The sequence below is a fragment of the Anas acuta genome, chromosome Z (assembly GCF_963932015.1).
Source record: "Anas acuta chromosome Z, bAnaAcu1.1, whole genome shotgun sequence".
Lineage (NCBI taxonomy): Eukaryota > Metazoa > Chordata > Aves > Anseriformes > Anatidae > Anas > Anas acuta.
In genome coordinates this window covers 5,655,979-5,678,767 of record NC_089017.1, presented here as the reverse complement: position 1 = coordinate 5,678,767, position 22,789 = coordinate 5,655,979, and the positions used below count along the sequence as shown (strand labels likewise).

General features: G+C 40.6%; 1 protein-coding gene across 6 annotated transcripts in view; it reads right to left on the bottom strand.

Annotated features, from left to right (window-relative positions):
• Positions 1 to 22,789, bottom strand: part of UNC13B (unc-13 homolog B) — a 211,783-nt gene that overhangs the window by 5,674 nt on the left and 183,320 nt on the right. For 4 of the 6 annotated variants that reach the window (XM_068666536.1, XM_068666537.1, XM_068666532.1 and 1 more), the window contains 7 exons: positions 22,497 to 22,585; positions 19,175 to 19,327; positions 16,565 to 16,688; positions 9,790 to 9,846; positions 5,313 to 5,393; positions 4,810 to 4,957; positions 2,038 to 2,094 (listed from right to left, as the gene is read on the bottom strand). In XM_068666536.1, coding sequence (XP_068522637.1) covers positions 2,038 to 2,094; positions 4,810 to 4,957; positions 5,313 to 5,393; positions 9,790 to 9,846; positions 16,565 to 16,688; positions 19,175 to 19,327; positions 22,497 to 22,585 — 709 coding nt within the window. The remainder of the gene's footprint in view (positions 1 to 2,037; positions 2,095 to 4,809; positions 4,958 to 5,312; positions 5,394 to 9,789; positions 9,847 to 16,564; positions 16,689 to 19,174; positions 19,328 to 22,496; positions 22,586 to 22,789) is intronic. The other 2 variants (XM_068666538.1, XM_068666534.1) reach the window with 1 other exon arrangement.

Genomic DNA, 22,789 nt, shown 5'->3' with positions numbered 1-22,789 from the left:
CATCCTGACTGCCCCCACCTGCTTCCTTTCAGAAGATAATGAGAATCCCTTAACTGTTGTTAGAAAGAAGCACCCAACTTGCATACTCATTTCTCTTCATCAGATAGGCAGGGAGAAAACGAAATGTAGTTTTCGAAGAGGAAAATGTAACGTAATAACAGCAGGAGAACATCACATGAACCTTACAATTCCTGTATGATGATGTTTTCAACATTTTCACTTTTAACCGTAATTATCATGCAATATGGGGAAATGACATTTATCTGGTTAGGAAAATCAAGATGTCATGTAAATTACAGAAGACTGCTTTGCAAAATGAAAATTAAGTTCTTTGATAAGATAGTGAGATTGATTTTACTTTCTCTTTGATAACTGTCAGATCTAAGGTTGACAATTAGCAATGCAGTTGTAATTGGGATACCTACAGGGTAATTGGATACCTAAGAAGAGCAGCGTTATTTTGTTAATTTTGAGGCTGAGATGCATTATGAAGTGAAAGAATGGGTGTGTTTGATTGAAATTCAAGATAAGGAGCTTGAAAGATATCATTAAACAAACATTTTGATTAGATAGATCTAACATGTCAACTTTTACAAGAACAGTCTGCAGGCAGCAAAAACATTCATTTAAGAAAACAGGAGGTTGAGAGCTAATCTGTGCAATTCTCTGAAGAGAATTACTTGGCACAGAAGAACTGTAGGCAGTGAAAGTCACATTAATATAGGAGTAAAAGTATCTGTGCAAACATAACAATCTCAATTCATCATCTTAGGGTTCCTGACCTGAGCACAACAGACAGCCTGTAGGCTGCAACATTTGTACATCATCTTGAATGTACTGTTTTATCTTCACTCAGTAGTGATGTGTTCCCTCTTTTCTGTATCTAAGTATAGAGCTTTAAAATCGGTAGGCTTAATTATTGACCTGACCCATCTGATGGTGCAGGCCTATCACTCCTGCTGTCAGCATTTTCTGTGGGAACAGACAAGGTTACCAGCAGTGTATGTGTGTATATATATATATAAATATATATATATATGTATATATATATATATGCATAACAACTTTATCAGGTTGAGCAATCTAATAAACATCAGCTGCCAAACACAGAGATTTTCATTTTACTGATCTTTAGTGGAATGAATGGGTTATGAATGAGACTGATGCTTCAGAGGAGTCTCAGCAGAACTACCCCATTATCCTTGAGGGAGACAAAATTTAGACTGTTTTTTTTTTTTTTTCTTTTACTTTCACTCTCATTTTTTTACACCAAGAGTTTGTTCTATTAACTGGTATGTTTACAGAGACAACAAAGCTACTTAATAAATATCTGTAAACAGCCAGTGAAAATATTCTGATCACGTACAACTGTATTCATACACATGCTTGCACATTTAGTGGCAAGCAGATTTAAATCTAGACATGAAAGCTTCATTGGTGTTGTGATACTGGAAGGTGAAACTGCAGAACTGAGCTCGTGCAATGTCTTACAAATATATTTCACCTAAGACAACAAAAAGACTTCAGACAGCAGAAAATAAATTGAGAGATGAAACACAACAAGACTTAATTTAGGGTTCTCCTAAACACCCAGACTTTTGGCTACCTTTCAAGACAGATGGTTCAAGCTCGGCCCCAGGTTTGAATGCATATCGTACATTACCACGTATTACAGTAGCCCAGCTCTGCAGACTATAAGCATGCAAGTCTAAGACTTGAAATAGCAATTCACAGCAATAAAGGGTAGGGAAACAAGTCCATAGCATCTCTCAAAATACAATCCATTTTCAAGACAGCTTTCACATCCCATAAATAAATCTCAAGCTTCAGGACAGGCTCTCAGGCAGGGTACAGACTCCCACACCGTGCAACCCATGGCTCTGTCTGTGGGATGCAAGCATTCTGTGAAAGTTCACTTCTACAGGGAGCTACAGGGAATGGGTCTCTGGAAAAGGTTTCTGAGCACGGGCAAGATGACTTCAAAAGCAAGGCAGTTGGCTAATGTTGTTATGGTAACAACATTAGTCTCGAACATACCCTTATCAGGAAGAACGTCCTCATTAGCGGTAAACCTAATACCTTTCCCATCATGCACTAAGACATGAATTCAAAAGGCAAGAAGCAAGCAGGACAGAGAGAGAAGAGTGTGAATTACAATGCAATTAGTGGCGTCACTTAAACAAATGCAAGACAAATATTCTAGCTCTTAACAGACAAAATATCCTCTTAGATCTGCTGTACCAGCCCCAAGTCTGCAAGTAAGGGATTGTCTGGGATAAAACAATAACAGAATCTGTGCTGGCATAACTCCACGGCAAGCTCTGATCCAACTTTGCGGAACAAATGTTTAACAGCATTGTGCCACAGATGCCTGCTCAGTAAGATAGATAACTCACAAACTGGAAGGTGCAACTATTGAGCGATGGAGTAGGAGAGGCAAACATTCAGCATTTAAACAGCTTTGCATGCAGCTATTTCCTCCCGTAGGCTTGCAGGAAGCTTGACTTAGGCAAAGGGAAAACATCAGTCAGAAAGAGCTCTATAAAGCAAATGTCAGCTGAAAATACTCGTGCTGTCTATTCTGTCCCTCCAATGCATATGCAGATCTGTAGATCTCTTAAACTATTCTATCAACTCAGAAGTTTATGCAAGTAACATCCTTTTCTAGCCCCAATCTCAGGAGCAAGTCATGCATTTCTCAGATACCCCATTGCTGACATTACAGATACTAGGTGGTGTAGCTCCAGTCCTTTGTTCCCCAAACAGGGCCCCAAACTCTCAAGCCTAGTAATGTAGATGATGCTGATTTGGACCAGCTCGCTGGCTCACCATGCCCAGTACCTGTCCCTCAAAATAGATCAGACAAGGCACAGATGTCATTGGTCAGCTGTGTGACATAACTGGTAGCTTTGTAATGCATGCATCTTATATACCAAAGATAGAGCTTATTCTTTCTAAGATTCTTTAAAAAAAAACAAACAAACAAATACACACTCTTCTGTAGCAGCTCTGTACACTCCTACTGCTCTCAGATTACACTCATTTCTCTTTGTATAGCTGCTAAACGCTTGCCCTTACTGCAGTTTTACCGTCAATTTCATGTACTACATGAAACTGCTTCGTCATACTAGCTTCAAATTTGCCACTTTCCAACTTCAACAGAGCATCTTCTTCCTCTGACTTTAAACACCCATAACTCTAGAATGGAGCATAGAACAGCAGTGCTGCACATATCCTTACATCCCAGCTCATCATGTCAATGTAATACAACCTAGTTAAAAAACTAGCTTCAATTCGTGGTCTGAGCATATCAGGGGAAGTATTTGCCATAGAATAGCAAAGATTGAAAATGCATGGTGTACACAAGCTCCCAGTTAAGAAGTATTTTGTCTAACTCTAATAAGCAACAGGAAGACCCTGGAGTCCCTTGTTGTTGTACTAGTCTTTGACCTGTCTGGCCACTGGATGTCATCATTGCTCTGCTGGGACGCAGTTACAGGACATTTCTCTCAAATGCAATACTGACTTGTAAGTTAACTTCTGCAGTTTAATGCAGTATGCTTCAACCTAAGCAAGTATATATTTATGCTGATGAAGGCAAGGATGACTCAGTTCCTAAAAAATACACTCAACAACTTTTCACTTTAAAACAAGCCTTGTTGTATCTAAGAATTCACAGTGCCTTCTCCACTGGTTGAGGAATAGCAATACCAAGCAGTCTCACTCTTACACCAGGGAAGTGTGTGTTGGCTAGGGAGTGCTTTCCCCTTGATTTCAGGGCTTAGTGCATCAATACCCTGGCAGAGTTCATATGATCTGCGGGGTCATCAGCTCACATAGGCTTGGGAGGATTGAAGGAAACACTATCCCCCAAACTAAAAGATTGCAGAAAGACTCCCTCCATGGAGTTTTATTTTTGTTGCTGAGATGTAATAGCCCAATGCTTCTATCTAAACAGCCTGAAAACTTAGATCATTTTCAGTTTTGACCTAACTTATATTAGGTATCTGTCCCCTTTTCCCTGAGATTCACAGGCAGCCAGTGGAGGACCCTGACTATAGGTTAAACTATTCTATACAATGGTCTGGAGACATTTCTATGAAAGCAATGGAAGATGGAGGCAATTAACTATTTACCACTTCTCAGTCAATGAAATAGCACCATTATTGTGACTTCTCAGAGAAAAACAAAGGACTCCAGTGACCCATCCCAGCAGCATATTAAAATGTTGTGGTGCCTTGCAATCATCCAGCTAGTATACATCCTGTACTGACTGCAAACAAAAAGCCAGTGCTGTCCTTACTCCTGTAAGAAACTCTTCCCTATACAGGCAGCATGTAGCACTGACTCATCACATTGCTGTCAATCAGCATTAGTCAAAACCACATGTGCTACTGACAACTGGCTTGTGACATAGGCACCAAATAGTTTCTGCAGTGATGTCTTGCTGAAATGGTCTCTCACACCACCGCCTAAGTCTCAGTACAGTAACTTCACATCTCACTTTGTCTAAGCCACCCACCCACATTAATTCATGAAACGTGACTGTTACATGAGAACTGCAGAAAAAAAAAAAAAGACCACAAACCCCCTCAGGACTTGTTTCACGTATTTCTGTTCTCTCAAAATGTAGATGTTGAGGAGGAAATAACCCATTTTCCCTCTTTACTAGTTTCAAAAGCTCTGAGCTGTCACATTTCCAGAAATCTTACTGCCAAAAGCATTCTACAAACTGGCAGCACAAGACAGAGCACAGGCAAACAGAGCAGATAGCTCCATTCAACTTTGTCAACAACACAGAAGTCTCACCCTGAGCTGTCTGAGTCTGGACAAAGGTTTTGATGAGAGTGTCTGTGGTCTGAGTGTAGAGAGAGAGAGCATAGCGCAGTGATTGCAGGTCCGGACTCTTCTCCAAGAAAGTTTTCTTCAGACCATTCCCACCAGCATGGAAATATTGCTAAAAGTAAAAAAGAAACAGGAAAAATACTGAGGAAGAATCACAATGAGCAACCAATATTTACAGTCTACTGTATGCACAGACTGGGAAGGGCAAAATTCACAACACAGTTTCTGTACTTGAAGCCCAGCTCTAGGCAGACCAGCTGATACCAACTGCTAATGGCTTTCCTATTCCAAAACTCTTAAACTTAAGTATGCTGACTACCTACCTGTTGTTACACCTAGTGTCTTACTAGCTGTAGTAACAGCAGCAGACTCCTGCCATCTCCTAAACTGGGACAGGCACTATCCTCCCAAATAGCACTGGGTATGTGGAGCAAGGGAATGACAGAGAAAGAAGTGGGATCACTTACTTTGATAGTATCCAGTGCTAGATCCAAAACTGCACACTGCTTTGGAGTGAGACTCCTAGTTTCTTCTCTCACCATATGATCCTGCAAACAATCGTTATAATTGGTATTAGTATTCCATCAGACACTAAAGGAAAAGGAGTTCCCAGTATCGCCTTTCTTTGGATTCATGCTGTGGCTACTTAATGGAATCTCAGAATCGTTCATTATGGCTTAACTTGAAAACAAACACACTTGTAGGCAGAGAAAAATAATGAAAAGAATGTATAAAGATGATTTCAAAATCAGTTTGTCTCTAAGAAAATACAAACAGCAATCTACTTGCTACTCCTGCCATTTTACAGCATCCACAATAAAACTCTCAAAACACCCCCCAAAGCAAGTAATTCTGAGAATCAGATATTAGGCAAAGTTGTTAGATGCTTTTTGTGGATTTTATTTCTTTCATCTACAAAGGTCACTACTTTATCATATCACTAGTGTAAAGGGAGCAAAACAAACAAGCAATATGGTTTAGAAAATTACTTTGCTAAAAGAAAAAGTTGTCTCTTTGGGAAGAAATTGCCTTCCCTGCGGTAGGCGTATATCCCTGTTAGGTTCCTACCTGGCTATCATACTTTGGTATTTCACTAAGCTCTTCTCTGATGCTTAGCCTAGAGAACCCCTGAACATTTTAGGAAGTGAAAGCTTTGGACAAACCCAGATTCTAACTAGTTGGTCTGCTGGAGGATCAGATCAGCTGGCTGCAGCCTGGATATTGAGGCATTCTTGAAAAATACGCAGGCAAATCAGGCAAAGGCTTCTTATCCCTGCTTTGATACGAGATACTTCCCAAGAGATATGTCCACTGAATAGTCTCTGAGCACAGCAAGCCCAGTGTGAGGCATTGTGTGTGTTTCACACTGATAAGCCTGCTGGCCATCTTGCAGCCTAGTGATGTCTCACATCGCATGGAGGTGTTCCCATTCATTTCCACCATGCTCTGTCCCCTGTAGCCTGATGGAGACGGGGCTTACTGCAGTCTAGGAGCAGCACTAGGCACATGCAATGCTTTTCAGACATCAAGCCAGCACCTTTGCATGGGGCTGCATTAAACTACACAGAAGATGCTGCTCGAGTCAGCAGTACTTCAGACCAGTTTGCTTTCCTGAGAAGCAGAGATGCCTCAACATGCCTCTTTCTCCTATTCAGACTGGTCCTGGCCTGGGAAGCTACATGCAGCAGCTGCACATTTGGTAAGATGCAAAGCATCTTCTGTTGCAACAAGCTGTCCTTCAGGGAGCAAGAGCTCTCCTCCTTCTTCTTCATGAACTGGGAGTAATTCAATTGAAGATGATGTGGCTTCACACTTCGGTACACAGAGGGTAAAACATTCTTTCTCTGTCTGACAGTCAGATTAAGCGCACAATCAGCCAGCGCCCAAGGCCACTTCATGGGAGAGGCTTATTTTGTCAGGGTAGCTGTGCCCCCAAGGCAGAGGGGCTTTCATGTCTGTTGAAATAAATTTCTTGGTCTGCATGCCAGATTACCCATTCTGCAAGAGAAACCAGGTGGTCAGCATATTTCTCTTAAACATCTAAATAGCTCGCTCACTCCTGCTCTGAGTGGTCACACAGACTGTGTCCGTGGTGTTGCTGCACAGCAAGATACCATTGCTTTCCTAAGAGTTTCCCGGTGTCATTTACTTCCAACACATTGTGTAAAAATACCCCCGAGATTGGGCTGGTAATACTTGCACCTACACATAGAAGAGCCCACGACTGTCATTCCCCTGTGTACGTGCCCTCTGCTCATCCCACACTGTTCCTATAAAGGACTGTACAGTGTGCTACCTTGCACTTTCCAGATTGCGAGCCACAAATATTTACATCAATTCATTACGTAACTGCAAGTGGAAGTCATCAAAATCTTTTCCTGGTCTCTCACATTCATCTTTGTATTCTACACAGGTACTCTCAGAAAAACCTGCACAGTTGGAGCTCGGCTGGTTACCCTCGGGGCAGTGCAAAGGAGAAGAGGCTGCTGCTCCCTGCTCCAGCTTCTGGCTCTGCAGGGCAGGCAGCAGGAGCAGACTGTTTGCACTAAAGCAAACCAAGCAGAAGGAGCTTGATAATAAATGGGAGGCAGATATCTGGCACCAAGGTGCTAGTTTTATGGTTGGTTTTCCAAGCGTTTTAAAATGCACTGGGAAATTGATTTGTCATCAGGACAAGAGCCTGTGCTCATCAGGTCTGTCAGGTTCAGTTTTCAGCTGAGTTACCTGATTCACTAGCGCTCTTTTCCTACCATTCTATTTCAGACAAATAAAGGCTTCAAATCCATGTTGTAATTTTCCCAGGCTTTTAGTGAAATGCACAGGAGAGGGGCTCTGAAGAGCTATTTATTCATGCTTTCCCCATTAGCTTGTACATGCCTGTAAAAACAAAAGGACCAAAAAAACCCACCCTTGATGCTTACACAAACCCAAACAATTTACACTCTTGTAACACCCTTACTCTTCTGGAAATTTTTGGACAGTGTCAGTTCACACCATCTGTTTGAGCTAACGGTCCCCAGAATTCAGGTAGTAGAGTGCTTTCACACTTGCATAGAGCTTTGTTGCCACATATAAAATCTTGTGCACCTGTGCTGCTTTCGTCCTATATGTGGATATGCAAATAAAGTTTGAAAATACACCAAGGCTTGCCTGATTTCCATGCGTACATGCATTTCTAAAAATGCAGTCCAGAGATAGCAAGGTTAAGCTTTACAGTAACTGAACTGAAGACAAGCTGCTGCTGGGGTTGGCCTTGATCTGACCAGTGCAAATGGAAAAAGGCAAAGCTTCCAACTCATTCCTGGCAAAAGGCACTTTGTATATTTTAAGAAATTCCAGTAAAGAAAGAATAGGGAGGAAGTAAAAGATAAGAGTGAATGTCACTGACTAAGTCCGAGAACACAAGAAATTCACAGGAACTCTCAGTTGTCTGCATAAACTTGACCTCATGACCTGGGAGGAGTAACAGGGAAAATTCAGAGCTCATCCTCTGAATACAGATGTGCACAACGAGGGCAGGGATGGCTTCTCCTTCAAATGCCAGGTGCCCTTTGCTGTTTTTCAAAGGGAAGGGGACACTCACAGAAAGATGGAGTTGTAGTTGGAGTCTGTGGTCCAGCTCCCACTCTTCCAGTCTGGTTACAAAGACCCTCTCTCCCCTTTTTCTACCATGGAAGTGACATGAAGCATTGTAAGCACAGGAAACAGAGGAAGCGGTGCAATCCTCTAGAGTCACCATGTCACCAGGGAGGACAGCCTGGCTGTGGGAGTGCACAGGGCCATCACCAGCACTAGTGACAGATATTCCCCTTGGGAGCCACACTTGAACAGTTTACGTTATGCCATGGTTAACTGTTGTGTTGCAGCCTCAAAATGTAGCTGGAAAAAAGCACGTGCATCTAACAAGACATGTCCAGATCCCTACAAGGACTTCTAATAAGCACTACCTTAAATGAATTGTGTACTGCCCTGAATCATAACTGTGCATGTAAAACATGTCTGCTGGGCAAGGGAAATAGATAGCTATGTAAGGATAACTGCAATAAGTACACAAGACAGAAAATATCATGGGAAGGGATGAATGTCTTCTGAAATTGCACTAATCACTTAGAATAATGCCCTTGGCCATGAGAAACTTTCCCTGATCATCCCCCAAGACAGAGTTCACATTTGTCGCCATCTTCCTTGCTGCACAATTTGTGCACTGTGACGCTTCAGATTTAGGCCTCTTCTTGCACAACACCTCCTTTGTAGCACAAGTCAAACCACAGTTTGAATGCAAACCAGCAATTTGGATGTTGTAAAGCATCACTATTTTCATACCACTCCTGTCGTGACCAGTGAATTAATGCTTGATTGACTTATGATGAGGTGGCGTGCACTTAGTAATGCTCGTGTCATGCACTGTCACGTCACGCAGTGTCAAAACACATCAACATAGCCTTCATGCTAAATGCCAGCTTGCCTGTAAAGAGAGCCCACGCAGAAGGAATTTACAGACACAGGCTCTGTACCATAAGCAGCAGTTATTTTTGTAACAGTTCTTATAATTCATCAATAGCTAGCACAGGCATCTTTCCGACCAATATCTTGTTATCAGGATCACATAAGGGACTCCCTTTTATAAAAGGGGATACAGAGGAACTGGCCAGATATCAATATCTCTACTTTTTTTCATTTTTAATAGATATACCAAGCAGATCACTGTATCTATGGAAGAAATAAACTGCTTTGATGATTAAACCCACAATAAAATTTAGCACTTCATTTCAACACAATACTAATGTTAGCAGAATGCATTTAAAAGCACATTTAATGCATTTAAAAGCAATTCATTATAATTGCATTCAGCCACAGACCACGGGAAGCAAAAGCCATGCTATGCACTACTACACTTCTACGGTTAAACACAAGGGCACAAACACAAGCCATGCATAACAATACCTTCAACTTTGACAAGTGTCCCAGTTCCTTAGCAGCACTGAAAATCAACTGTGTGCCCTATGATTGTAAAAAGTTAGAGAAGAAAGGAGGGAAAAAAACATTATATACAACCTTTGCATATTTTTCCTTTCAGCAAGTCAAGTCAGTTCACAGACAGAACTTTACATAACCACTGCAAGGCCAGTCACAACAACTTGTCTCCTTGCCAAATTATTACCTAGTGTAAAACGTGGCATTTCTGTATATACCAAATCCAGAGCTGTTTAAAAGCACAGTATCCTGCTAGCCTTCTTCCTCTTGCTTGCAGTGGCCACCTACCCAGAGGGGATGCACCCTCAAAGAGCTTGCACAGGCTGGGGGTGAAGGCAGCATACTGACCTTCATCTCCAGGTACTCCTCTAGATTTCAAGTCAAGTCCAAATACACATGAATAAATAAATACTGGGTAAGACTGTCCAAAGCAAAAGAACACACAACTGATGACAATCTCTCTGTGGAAGTAGAGAACAATCAATAGGGTAGGAGTAAGCACAGCTCAGGTCAGAAACAATTGGATCTGAGCAGTCTTCAGGTGAGACAATGGTGAATGAAATCCAGTATATATTACAGCATCACTTCTGCACATCAAAAGCTTGGCCACAGCTCTTCTTCCTCCACTGTGGCTTATCGATGCTGTGTGACCAATGAAGAAACAAAAGGGGACAATAAATCTGTATGACAGGATTTTTTTCTTCAAGCCACTTACACACTAGAATAAAGGATTCTTATTATATATTCTTACAAATACTTTCCCTGTAATGGTTACAACAAAAATATTTTTCCTTTTTCACACCACAGTATTTCTCTCCTGTGTAATACTCCTTTTGCCTGGGGACTTAAGCCCAAAATTAAGTGAGAACTAAAAAACAACCAAAATTTCTCTTGCCTCTCCTCCCAGAGACATTTTATGGGGCGCACTGGAATTTATTTTCTTCCACTTTGCTCTCTTTCATTGATCTACACTTGACTTTTTATTCAAAAAGTCACAACTGTCTATTACTCCACTCGGAATAAAACCCCAGCCTACTGTAATTCTGGCTACGAATTGTTCATCCATCATATTGTGAAACTTTGCTCTCTGCTTCAGTCCTCTACACAAAAAGCTATGGGCTCTTTCCTACTTAAATGTCACTTCCATTATTGTCTCAGGAAAGCTTTAGGTATGTCAGGGGAGATGTTCTCTCAGATATGATCTTTGGCTCTCCTCACTTGCAATCAGTCATTAGGGGCTAGCAGTAGAAGTAGGTGTAAATGCCACCACAGGTACCACTTAAAAAAGGCATGTCTCAGCTGAATGCCTGAAATAAGATTTCAGGGACAATCAGACACGCTTGTGGGTGGCACTTTCCACCCAGCAGGGTCTTTCTGCTCAGGAAAACACTTGGGAGAAGATACAGATCGTCATCTTTGGGGACTGCTTGTTGGCTCCATAAGGACCACATTTCCCCGAAGGTCTCCAATAAATGCAGTTCTTTCTACAGTCCTCCTTCGCTTTCCCTCTACTATCCCTTCTTATCTCAATAGCCTTTCATCCTCCTACTTAACCACAACCGCCTATCAACATTGCTCATCCCCAAATCCCTGAAATGTTAACATGGTAAGACACGAGACCAGAATTATTATATTGTCCTTTGCCCCTGACTGTGGCACTTAGCTTGTTTTCTTTGCTACATTCTTCAGTATTTACTCATCTGTTGCCTTTTAACTGAGCACTCTGTGGAGAAGGAACAATGTATTTGCAGAGATGACCCCGTGAACTAGGTTCTACTGCAGAAATCTTTGTTAAGAACATTTTTATATTTTTTCGTTGGATTAAAAGTTAAGATCAGCCCCACTGATGCGCTTCCCTGAGTAGAAAAGCATCTTTATACCTGTCACTAGAAGTTGCAGCTATCATTGTACAGAAGAAAAGCAGAGGCAGTTTACAGCTTGTTACAGTAATAGTGGGAAGACTGAGCTGCTCTAGGGACGCTGGACATCCTTTCCCCATTACAACAGCAATCCAGAAGTGAATTTCTAGATGAGATACTTTTTCTTTAGCTTCTGAAATTGCTTGAACTGAAAAACTCTGTGACCTGAAATCAGATAACATCTTGATTTGCTCTATCCATAACCATTACCTAACCCTCATTGTTCCTCAACCTTTTGTGTCTGAATAGAAATCAATACAGAATGAACATTACTGACTTCATAGATAAACAAAAGCTCTTGAAAACTGATTAAATTCACAACTCTTAAGGAAAAAAAAAATGCAGGCATAGATAATGCATTCAAAAAGAAAAGCTTATAAAATGAGACTGGGAGTTTCACTTGCTGCCAGTACCTAGTGGACAGTATAAAATATTACAGCTCTCTAAAAACTGAAAGAGTTTAAAATCTTATGTATTTACAGCAAGCAAATAGGGCAATTATTGCATTCCAGGAGCAATGAAGAGAGATTTCACTGTGAGCCACACCAAATAATCCAAGGGGCATGGATTCATCCAATGTTTTGGTACCCAACAGTGAATCCTGTCAGATGCACCTGCTGTTCTGTGCGATTGATCATACAGCTTGCTTGACTTACAAGTCTTAAAACATGGTTCTTAAGCCTGGTGACCAAGCAGAAAAAAAATACACTTTTTTTTTTTTTAACTAGACTTTGAAAAAATCAAGTGAACATCCTCAAAACACACTAACATTAATATTTCTTGATTCAGGATCTTCAGCCTTCATTGGACTTTTTTTTCCCCCCCCCTATATATACATACACACATTTGAACATTAACTAGCCTAGGCACATAGCCTCCCTGCCACAGGCTTCAAAGGAGGGCAGGTCAGTAACACTGAGCAATACCCAGTGATGTGATACACTTCAAGGAACAAAGCTGATAACTGCTCTTCAGTTCTTCTTGACCATTTTTCTAATCCTCATCAATCAGTGCCAATCTCTGTCACTGTGTCTGCAAGGAGAAGTTATTTTACTGTTATATGGAGTTTGTCATCGATGTTGGTAACGCCTAATGAAAATCTGGACAGCTCCTTTCTTTGCCAAGCAGCATTCTTGTAAACAAGATTCTCAAAAAGTTATTTATTCATGGAAAACATTACAAAGCTTTACAGACAGCATTTATTCCAGGGCAGCTCTAGGGAATTAAAACAACTACACTCACATATTGTGCCATTTTGAGAAAAACTGCCCACAATAGAATTAAAATTTTAATGATTGAAGATGAAGGAAAATTAAGACCTTACTATAAACTGTTTCTACCCAGGTCTGTGGCAAACACAGCTGAAAAGGGGACAGACTTTGGACAGTGCTGGTTTGCCTGGTTCTTTCCATGACAATAATTATATCTTCCTAAACTTTTTGGAAACATGAAAAACATCGGTAGTCTGCAACATGGAGATATTAAATTCAGTGTTAAAGGTATGAATTTGTTTTTCCCCAGCAAAAGCATTTGGAGAAGGACCATCAGCTGACTCAAGTATAATTGCTAGAAGCCAGAAATGTACTGATTTATATTCCAGGAGACTTGAACTCTTACAGTTTAACTGTTCTACTGTTTAGTTGACAAAGTTAAGAAACAAAAGCCTACTGCAAATCTTTTGAATTCCAGCCCTATTTTGGAAAATGTATTATTACTCAGACTTATTTTCTGAGACATAAAAGTGCAAGGAAGTTTTATGTGGTATTGTACATTCCTTTCTCAAATCTTTTGAATTCATACATTCAACAACAATGGAATCTGATCCCTTATTAACAGCATTTAAGATAATTCAAAAAAAGTCATAATTTGCTACTATCCATTAAAAATTAGACTTTTTGAATGTGTCATGGTATATTAAACACTGAAAACATAAGCTTAAAAGTGGGAATGAAAAAGGGACAATAATTTCCTCTAGGTACAGAGATCTGAGCATGTATACAGTTCACAAACCATTGTTTCAGTGAAGACTAAGAAAACTCTCGCCTCATCACAGAGGCAGTCTTGTAATTTTTTTCTTTTTTTAGCCCCCAGCTAGCAAAAGGGAGAGATTTAAACTAACACAAGTTAAGAAAGGTTTCAGAAAACCTCTCACAGACATACTCTCCACTGGAGTATTGCTCTGGATTAGCGTTGCTCGGAGAAAAGCCTAATGAACAGCCCGTTTGGAAGTCACGTGTAAAATCTGTCTGCAGCTTAAACCAAATTTGTTCTTATTCTGGGCCATGTTCTCATTTAGTGAAGAAAAGTCTGATGAGGAGAAAAAAGCACAGCAGGAGCAAGCACAAATGGAGCCTCACATGAATGGCTGCAGTGTACTGTGTGAAGTAAATAAAGGAGAGGCTGTGGAGGAATCAGTTGTACGAGAATTAATCAACTCTTCACTGACCTGGGCAGCCACTGATGAAATACTATAGTCCCATGTTAACTAGGGAGGGAGAAATAAATATATATATCTAACTCATTAATATCCCCAAGTGCTGTGCACTGAACCCCAAAATAAGGATTCTCAGAGAGCTATGTTTGCATATCCACTCATCCAAGGCAAAGTGTGTTCAATTAAATGTTGATCTTTACTTAAAACAAGCGAAGCATGAACTGCTCTGTGAATTACTGGAGATCATGTTGCTACTAATCTCACAACACACAGCCAGTCAATACTCAGACAGGTAGCAGCCAGTCATCTGAAAGTTATTAAGGCACCAGCATCTCACGTCATTGGTATCAGGCCATAAAACTGCCCAAACCCCAATGCATCGTTCACTGGCAGTACCTGACTGCTGTCTCATCTCAGTCCTACCCTACACAAAATCTTCCAGAAGCAGCAGAGAGCAGAAGGGGAAAGTTCAGGTTTTTCTTCCTTGGGTAATGAACTTTTCCAACCCTACTGATTGTATCATTCTATGATTCTACCAGAGTCTGCATTCCATGAACACCATCAGAAACACTTCTACATCTCCAGCAAGTTTACACAAAGGAGAGAAATTACACATTCCAGAAAAGGGACTCTTTTCTACCATCAATATCCCCTGCATCTTAAAGGCCGCAGAGAATTTTTAGGAGGGATGCCATCCCACTGTGGTCCATTGAACACTCAGAGGTAGCACCTGGCTTTCTCTTGCTGATGACAGGGAGGAAAGCCTCCTCACTGTGATATAATTTATTATACAGCTAAAAATCCAGCCATGAACATTTTATATTATCTCAGAAAACTGAAGGTGCACATCATTACATAAAAAGAGCTTCTCAATTTGTAGCTAAAGTGCTTGCAACATGAAACCATTTGTAAAAAATAAATAAAATAAAAAAAAAAATTTTGCTTATAGCAACATCCTACAGGTTGGAAGAATTGCCTGATCACAGTTCTTGCCTTCTTCATGACACAAACACTGAATCACACTCTGCCTTTAAAACTCAAAACTAGCCACAATAATGTTCAAGCAGCTCCTTCCTGGTTCTCTGAGGCCCTTGATCTAAATGCTTCCAATTCTGAAGGGTCGTAATAATGCTGCTCTTACGTGATGCATTTTAGCACCTGACCCCATCAAAAATTACTTTTTACAGCAGTTCAACAAAGGGAAATCAATTCAATTTTTTTTTCCTCCTTTATGAATTAAAAGGGGAAATAGAAACAATCACTCAAAATCTGAGCTCAGAGCAAGCAGTCTTAAGCAAATTTAAACCTCATGCTAATTTGGTGCTTAGGAGGCATGACAGCACACTGTCTCAGTGATTCTGTTTAGTTTGTCATCATCAAGGTCAGAGGCAAAGGCCTTCCCTCTCTCGAAGCAAGAAATACCTAGTGCAAATTGCAGGTTAGCATCACTTCTCTATATGCTGCAACCCATGAAGTCCACTCAAATTATGTAGGCAAGTGCTGAATAGTGAAAACTACTATTGTCCTACCCACAACTGGGATGAAATAAATCAGCATAAATTAGCCACAGACCACAAGTTCACTCCAACATAGATGAAAAGAAGTTCTGGATCATCTCCAGATAATGAGGTTGTAGTCCAAACTTCACGCTGCCTACAACTGAGTGTCATCCCCCAGAGCAGCTGGGCATGCATGACTGACATTTAATCAGTTTCCGTGGTTTCTCAAAAGTAGGAAAGAGGTTAATCTTTCATTGTTAAAAATGTCACTACATTCATGACACACATTCATCCAGCACATCCACACAGCTGAACGATTATATGAAAAAGACTGCCTTTGAAGGCAAACTATCTGGACATGCTTCCAACTCCCCAACACCAGACACACAGAAAGCATGCCAACCCATATTGATGTTAAAACCTTATGGAAGATGTCATTAAAAAGGAAGCCCAAATTAACCACATCTATACAGAAGAACACCTGACCAACACATGACAATAATTAGGCAAAAGTATTTACAGGCATTGATCTAATGCCAAGAAGCCATCACTAACTACCAAATAAGCCCTTAAAACCAGCTTTCTCCAAGGGACTGCAAATCCCTAATCAGTGTGATTTGATATACCTGATGCCAACTCCTTTTAGATCATGGATTTTCTTTCTTTCTTTCTTTTTTTTTTCTTTTTTTTTCAAAAAAGAGCGTGCTTTCTGTCTTGCAACCCCACTATAAATAGAGCTGCTGTCTTACTTTACTGGATATATTTTTCCATCCTAGAGCAGGCTACATGCAGACAAATTTACCTGGACAGATGACTCATTAGGCCAAAGAGCTGAGTTACACAGGGAATGGCAACACTTTCTGCTATGAGTCAGGTAGGAGAAAATGCTTTACCGTATGGTCTGTAAGAGGAGGCAGCACAATCAGCTTCTCCATGGTATTCATTACCACCCTCCAGAGCTCTTTCAGCACCCGTTTCAACACTGTCTTTTCACACACAGTCGCAAACAGCGTCAGGCTGTAAGGAGAGAGCAGCAAGAACTGAGCAAATTCAAAGAATGCTATTCGCAAGGAAAAAGGAGATGTGTATGGCAGAATCAATGCCCCATCCAAAGCAGCTTCTCATAATGATTGCTTTAAGGGTAAAAAGAAATCTTCCTTTTTCATGTAGTATGGTCTCCCTACCTCCTAGGAGTTCTAGTGTTGAAGACCTTTGGATTATTGACATTTCTGATCTCAGTTATTTCTACTGACCTGTGGATTATGGAAGATATCACTAGGTTATGGTGGTTGGGAATACTGCAAATAAGAACAGATACCACTCAGCTGGTTCCATTTAAGATACTTCCCACTGTATGGGGCTCACGCAATATATAGGAAAAATTACAAATACAGAATAATGGTTTCATATCTTCAGGGGTTCATTATACTATTCTTTGTTGAATACCTAAATGAATACTTTGCAGACTGCTATACAGAAGTTCCTGCAAATGCACAGCCTCTGATAGCTGTAGAAGTCCCTATATGCTTCACCTACAGAACCACCTCAAAGCATTTCTTGGACTTGTATCTCGTTGCAATTGCAGTCACCACCGTCCTGGTTTTAGCTAGGACAGAGTTGATTTTCCTCCTAGTAGCTGGTAGAATGCTATGTTTTGGATTTAGGATGACAAGAATGCTGATAACATGTTGATGTTTTAATTGTTGCAGAGCAGTGCTTACACCAAGCCAAGGACGTCTCAGCTTCTCACTGTCCTGCCAACGGGCAGGCTGGGGGTGCAGCAGGAGCTGGGAGGGGACAGACCCAGGACAGTGGACCAAAACTGGCCAAAGGGGTTTTCCATACCATCTGGTGTCATGTTAAACTATATATAGGGGTGGCTAGCTGGGGTGGGGGCGCCAGACTGCTCGGGGTTAGGCTGGGCATCGGTCAGCGGGTGGTGAACAATTGTACTGTGCATCACTTGTTTTGTACATATTAATATTATTATTATTATTATTAGTAGTAGTAGTAGTCCTAATAAACTGTCTTTATCTCAACCCACAGGCTTCAGTTTTCTCGTTTCTTTCCCCCATCCCACAGAGGGAGGGTGAGTGAATGGCTGTGTGATCTTTAGCTGCCAGCTGGGTTAAACCACAATAACCACCCATCATGTGCCATGTATTTATTCCCTTTTACATAAAGCAAAATACTTTATCTCCCTATTTATTCTTCCTTTATTATTGCACAGGCTACCAAAAAGGCCAAGAAACATAAGATTCTTCTTCAAATCCCAACAAGTGTTTTCAATAGCATTTACTAACCACACTGGGAGAGCTATAAAACAGGAATTCTGCAGCCAGTAGCAGTGCACAGATGATAGCCAACTTTCCTACACTGTAACATCTTATTTTAGATGATGTCTGCTACAGTTAGTAAATGAGCAAAATTCAACAGAGACAAGACTGATATGGGTAAGATGCAGGAGGCAATAAAAATGAATTTCCTTCTGTAGAGGAGGAAAGAAAATACTCCAGGCTTGGATTATTATCAAAATGACTTGCTCCATGGTTGTATGAAAAGCCTATAGCATCCCAGGTTCCTACTGATACAAAGGAAGATGGCTTCTGAGGATTATTGAAGGCATGCATGGAAAACGCTCAAATGAGAGGGCTCCTAGATGTAATGATTGCTGCAAAGAGTCACTTACTACATAGTGACTGAAAAGAAAGATGGGATGATCAATAAAAAACAACAGAAGAAAATTATTTTTTAAGCTTTTAAGCCTTCACATCTCTCACAGCATTGTTTTATTAAGAAAATCTTTGGCCACATCTTTCAAAATAAAGAACTGCTGTGCATCAATGAGAATTTTAACTTTTATAGAGATTAAAAACTATTTCTCTTAGTAGGCCACGGCTTAGCTGAAAAGAATTATGTGCAATTAGCAACAGAAAGTCCCTGAACAGCTGAATCATGTGTTAATGGCAACAGTTAATTAAAGCAATGGATCTGCAGTTCACCTACGCCAAGCTTGACTTGCAGAAATCTTATGTACATCACCTAGTTCAGAAGTTCATTTTCTAGTCAGAATAACACTGGGTATGGCTAGAACACACACTCTTGATATGACTGTGACACTGAGCAGTGCATGTATCAAGTGTGCAAGTATGTTTTGCAGTATGTTTGCTAATTGACCACAGTACCATATGTATAGGAGAAAACCACAAATTGAATATTTAGAGTTTACCGTATGCCTCAACCTTTTCCACTACCTGATCAGCAGCGTGTTTGCCGATTGCTATAGCTGCCAGAGGGAGAAACGGAACAGAGTGAGTTCTGTCAGTGCATGAAGAGATGATACATGCCTCGAGAAAAATGCAGATATTGGAAGAAAAGCCATGAGAATTCACAGGCTGGACATATCAAGAACTACCCAAGAACACAGAGCTATTTTTCCTTCCCCCATCCTGTTCCTAATCTGATGCACTGTATGTGTAATGTGTATCTGAGCACTTGCTTACTTTCCATCCAGGAAATCCATCAACGGCCTCAGGACGTTATCTGCATCTTGTGCAACCGTGTTTCTGGCATTAGCGGCAACATTTCCTGTCCCTTTCACTTGGCAGAGTATATCAGACATCTGCTTGACACATTCATCAATACGAGTCTGAAAGCTGGGCAGGTAAGAGAAGTAAAAACAAGATTATCAGTGGCAGAGCTATCAGCTATCTTACATACGTTAAAAACACTGCAAGTCCATAAACTACGCATTCAATTACATATTCTTCCTCCCTCAAGTTTTCTGCTTACTTACCGTATTTGCTACCAAGATTCATGCTATCCAGTTCCTTATGCACATCATCCACAGACAGCCTACCACCTCTGAACAAAACACACATCACACTTGAGATCAATTTGTTCATTGAGATTGCAAAAAGAAACGATCCTTTCCAGATTTTGAGAAATGCCATTATTCTTAGCTAAAGCCGCTCTGATGTATTTTTGCTTTCTACATAGGGTGTTACACCGCAAAGATTGGGATATAGTATGGAGCAATGGCCCAGCACGTACACAACTCTGAGCACCTAACAGTCAATCGGCAACAATCTGGTTATGACCCACCATAAGTCAAGTCTTGAAGATCATAGAAACGGTGTGAAAGCAAGAACTGACTGAAACCAGTCCACTGCCATACAGTCCATGCTATACTGAAATGTCAAATACGGATGTGGGACTCAGCTGTGCAATGAGCACACTGTGCTCATTGACATGCAAGTGGCATGCAAGCCATTAAAGCAGTTACCTTTCAATTTTTTACTGCTAAGAGGTTCAAAATGAAATAATACAATGGTTAAATATGATGAATAGCACAGTGGAATTGTCAACATATCAAATTCAGCGAATAAAGGGAAATGCTTTGACATTTAAAAGAACAATTACTAACAATAGGCTTTACAAGTGACATTTAGCTATCCACTAACAGCACATAAGTTTGAAACCAGGAAGAGAAACCAGTGCTAGTAGCTCAGGTAAAGATTTCAGAGCAGGGACACAGGTTTGGAAACCAGCTTTGTATCTGTAAGTGGCACAGACTTTTGCTTGAGTCACTAGGACATCCATATCCTGAGTCCCAGCACACAGCTCTTCCTGTCCTACAGCTCCCACCTTCCTTTCCCACCCCATTACATCTTCCCTTTCCTGCAGTGCCACCTCTAGTCTCATGGTCTCTCTGGTTCACTTCTAATCTGCATCTCACCAGAGCAATTCCAGACAGACAATGGAGGGCTCTCTGCATGCATCCTCTGCTTCCACTTTCCTTATTTCTAGCAGAGAGGAGTTTGCAACTATCAGTTGTGGCTACAACAACAGCAGCTTACCCAAAGACATAAGCCACAAGGAAAATAGTACCAGCAATCTCCTGTATTGCTGACAGTCCCTATTCTGTTACAGGCTAATCTCACCCCATAGTTCTTCCAAATACTGCATCTGTTTTGGGACCCTACTTGAAGATGCTGTAAACATCCAGCCAGGGGATAAAAAAATAATAGAGTATCTTCAAAGGTTAAAATTAATGCAAGGTAAAATTGTCACGAATTATGAAAAATGGTTAATCAGTTACTGTGGCAACAGGTTCACCTAAAAGCAAGGCTGATGTAGACATACAGCTTGACAGGTGCCCTTGGCAGCAGCAAGTTAAAAGACAGCCTCGCTTATACTGACAAACAGGGTGCCTTGCTCCACAACTCCTGCAGGAAATTCCTTCCTTCACTCCTACAGCCTCCAAGAACAAAACACCAGCTAGCCTTGCACGAAGCGTAAAGCCTTTCAAGTTTCACCTTCTCTGCTGAAATCCTTTAAAGAAGAAAATGCTTCTGTGTCCAAACACAAGCCTCTCGGCACAAAGGTTGTAAGGCTCATAAAGATATGTGCTGTTTTTTCCCAGCTGGTGCAATTATCTCACAGATGAAGCAGAGTAAGATCTGCAGTGTCAGGTGTGCACAGTGCTGTAGGAGCACTGTTTACAGACTCTGTATGGAATATTGTGGATATCTGTCTTACCTCCCATGTTTACATCCTTCAGAAGATCATATATACAGCTTATACAGTAAACTGCAGCTCTGCTTTCCATCCCCTATTACTGTTAAGGAATAAGCAAAGTATCTGAGCTGTCTGACTGGTAAAATCTCTCTCTGGCACATTTCTCTGAAATGCTCCCTGGTATGTATGCCGATGCTGAATAATCTCTTTAAATCATACTTGCAAATGTCAAGATTGTACCCTAATTGTCTTGTAGCAGTGACACCATGGAGACAGGTTTCAGATAAAACTCACTCCCTAATTATGATTTCTCACTTATTCCCCATCTAATTATGAATTTTATCAATTCAGCTCTGTTACAGTTGGAATTTCTCCATTTCTTGCTATACCATCCACTGGCAATGGGAACTCCCCACTAGCTCTGTGTGCTGAAATCCAGATAAATGATGACAAATCCCACCAGGATTTTTGGTCTTAAGCACTGCAAATCTGCAGACTGTAAGAGGCCAAGTTGGTACAATTTGTTTTATTCTCCTCACCCATGCTTCAACTACATGCCTGCATTAATCTTGTTACAAAGCACAACATGAAATGAATGGGGTTTATCATGAGTAGTGGTTGGTTTTGGAGATCAGTTTGGAACCCTGTATTTCTAGATTTTGTTTAATTAACATCTTTTATAATAATTTTGTAGTGAACCATAAAGTCAAACACATTTTTATATTCAGGTAAATTGTATCATGACTGAAAATAAAATTTAATTGCCATCTGTGGCGGGCAATTCTTTAAAGAGCTCCTCCCTTGAAAGACTAGAAAACACCATCCATTGCAACATCAGAACAAGTCAATCTCAAATTCTAAACCCGTTTCCTTTGTATTCCAATACTCATTTAACAATCAGAAATCAGTCAACTATTTCATACATTTAGAGCAGAACATTTAAACACAAATGTTACTTCATAAATGCTAAGCTGGAAACTGCTTTCCAAGCAATAAAGTAGCAGGCAATTCTGTTACTGACAAGCACTACTTACAGAAAAAAAATAATTTAATGTAATTCAAATACATTTTACAGTTGAGGGATCTCCCTGTTACATTTCTAAGCAGAGCAATACAGAAAAGAGAGAGTTCTAAAAACATTTCTCACTTCTTTATATGGTCTCATATTTGAAAGACCATGAATTTAGGACAAAAAGAAAAATAGAATGCAATTTGTTACAAGTTTCTTTTCTCTTCTTGATCTGACTGAACAAGATTAGACAAAAGAAAGGAATGCTTCAAAAACAGGGACCTCATTATACTCACCTGTTACCAAACACTGCACTCAGCTCATCCAAAACATTGTTCAACTTCACCTGCAGCTCTTTGAGATGGTCACTTGCTTCTGCATCCAACTGCGGATGAAAGAAGAGCACTTAGCTTGAACCTAGAGGGCAGCCTGGTCTCCTTCACACTGCTCTTGTTCACTGTTGAGGCCACTCTTAAAAAGAGCCCGTGAACCATCAACAATGGACTTTGTCAGCTGGGATCCTCTCCACCACTGTCTCCTGCTGTTACAGAAGCTGTGAAATCATCAAAAGATATTTGCCCAAACAGCA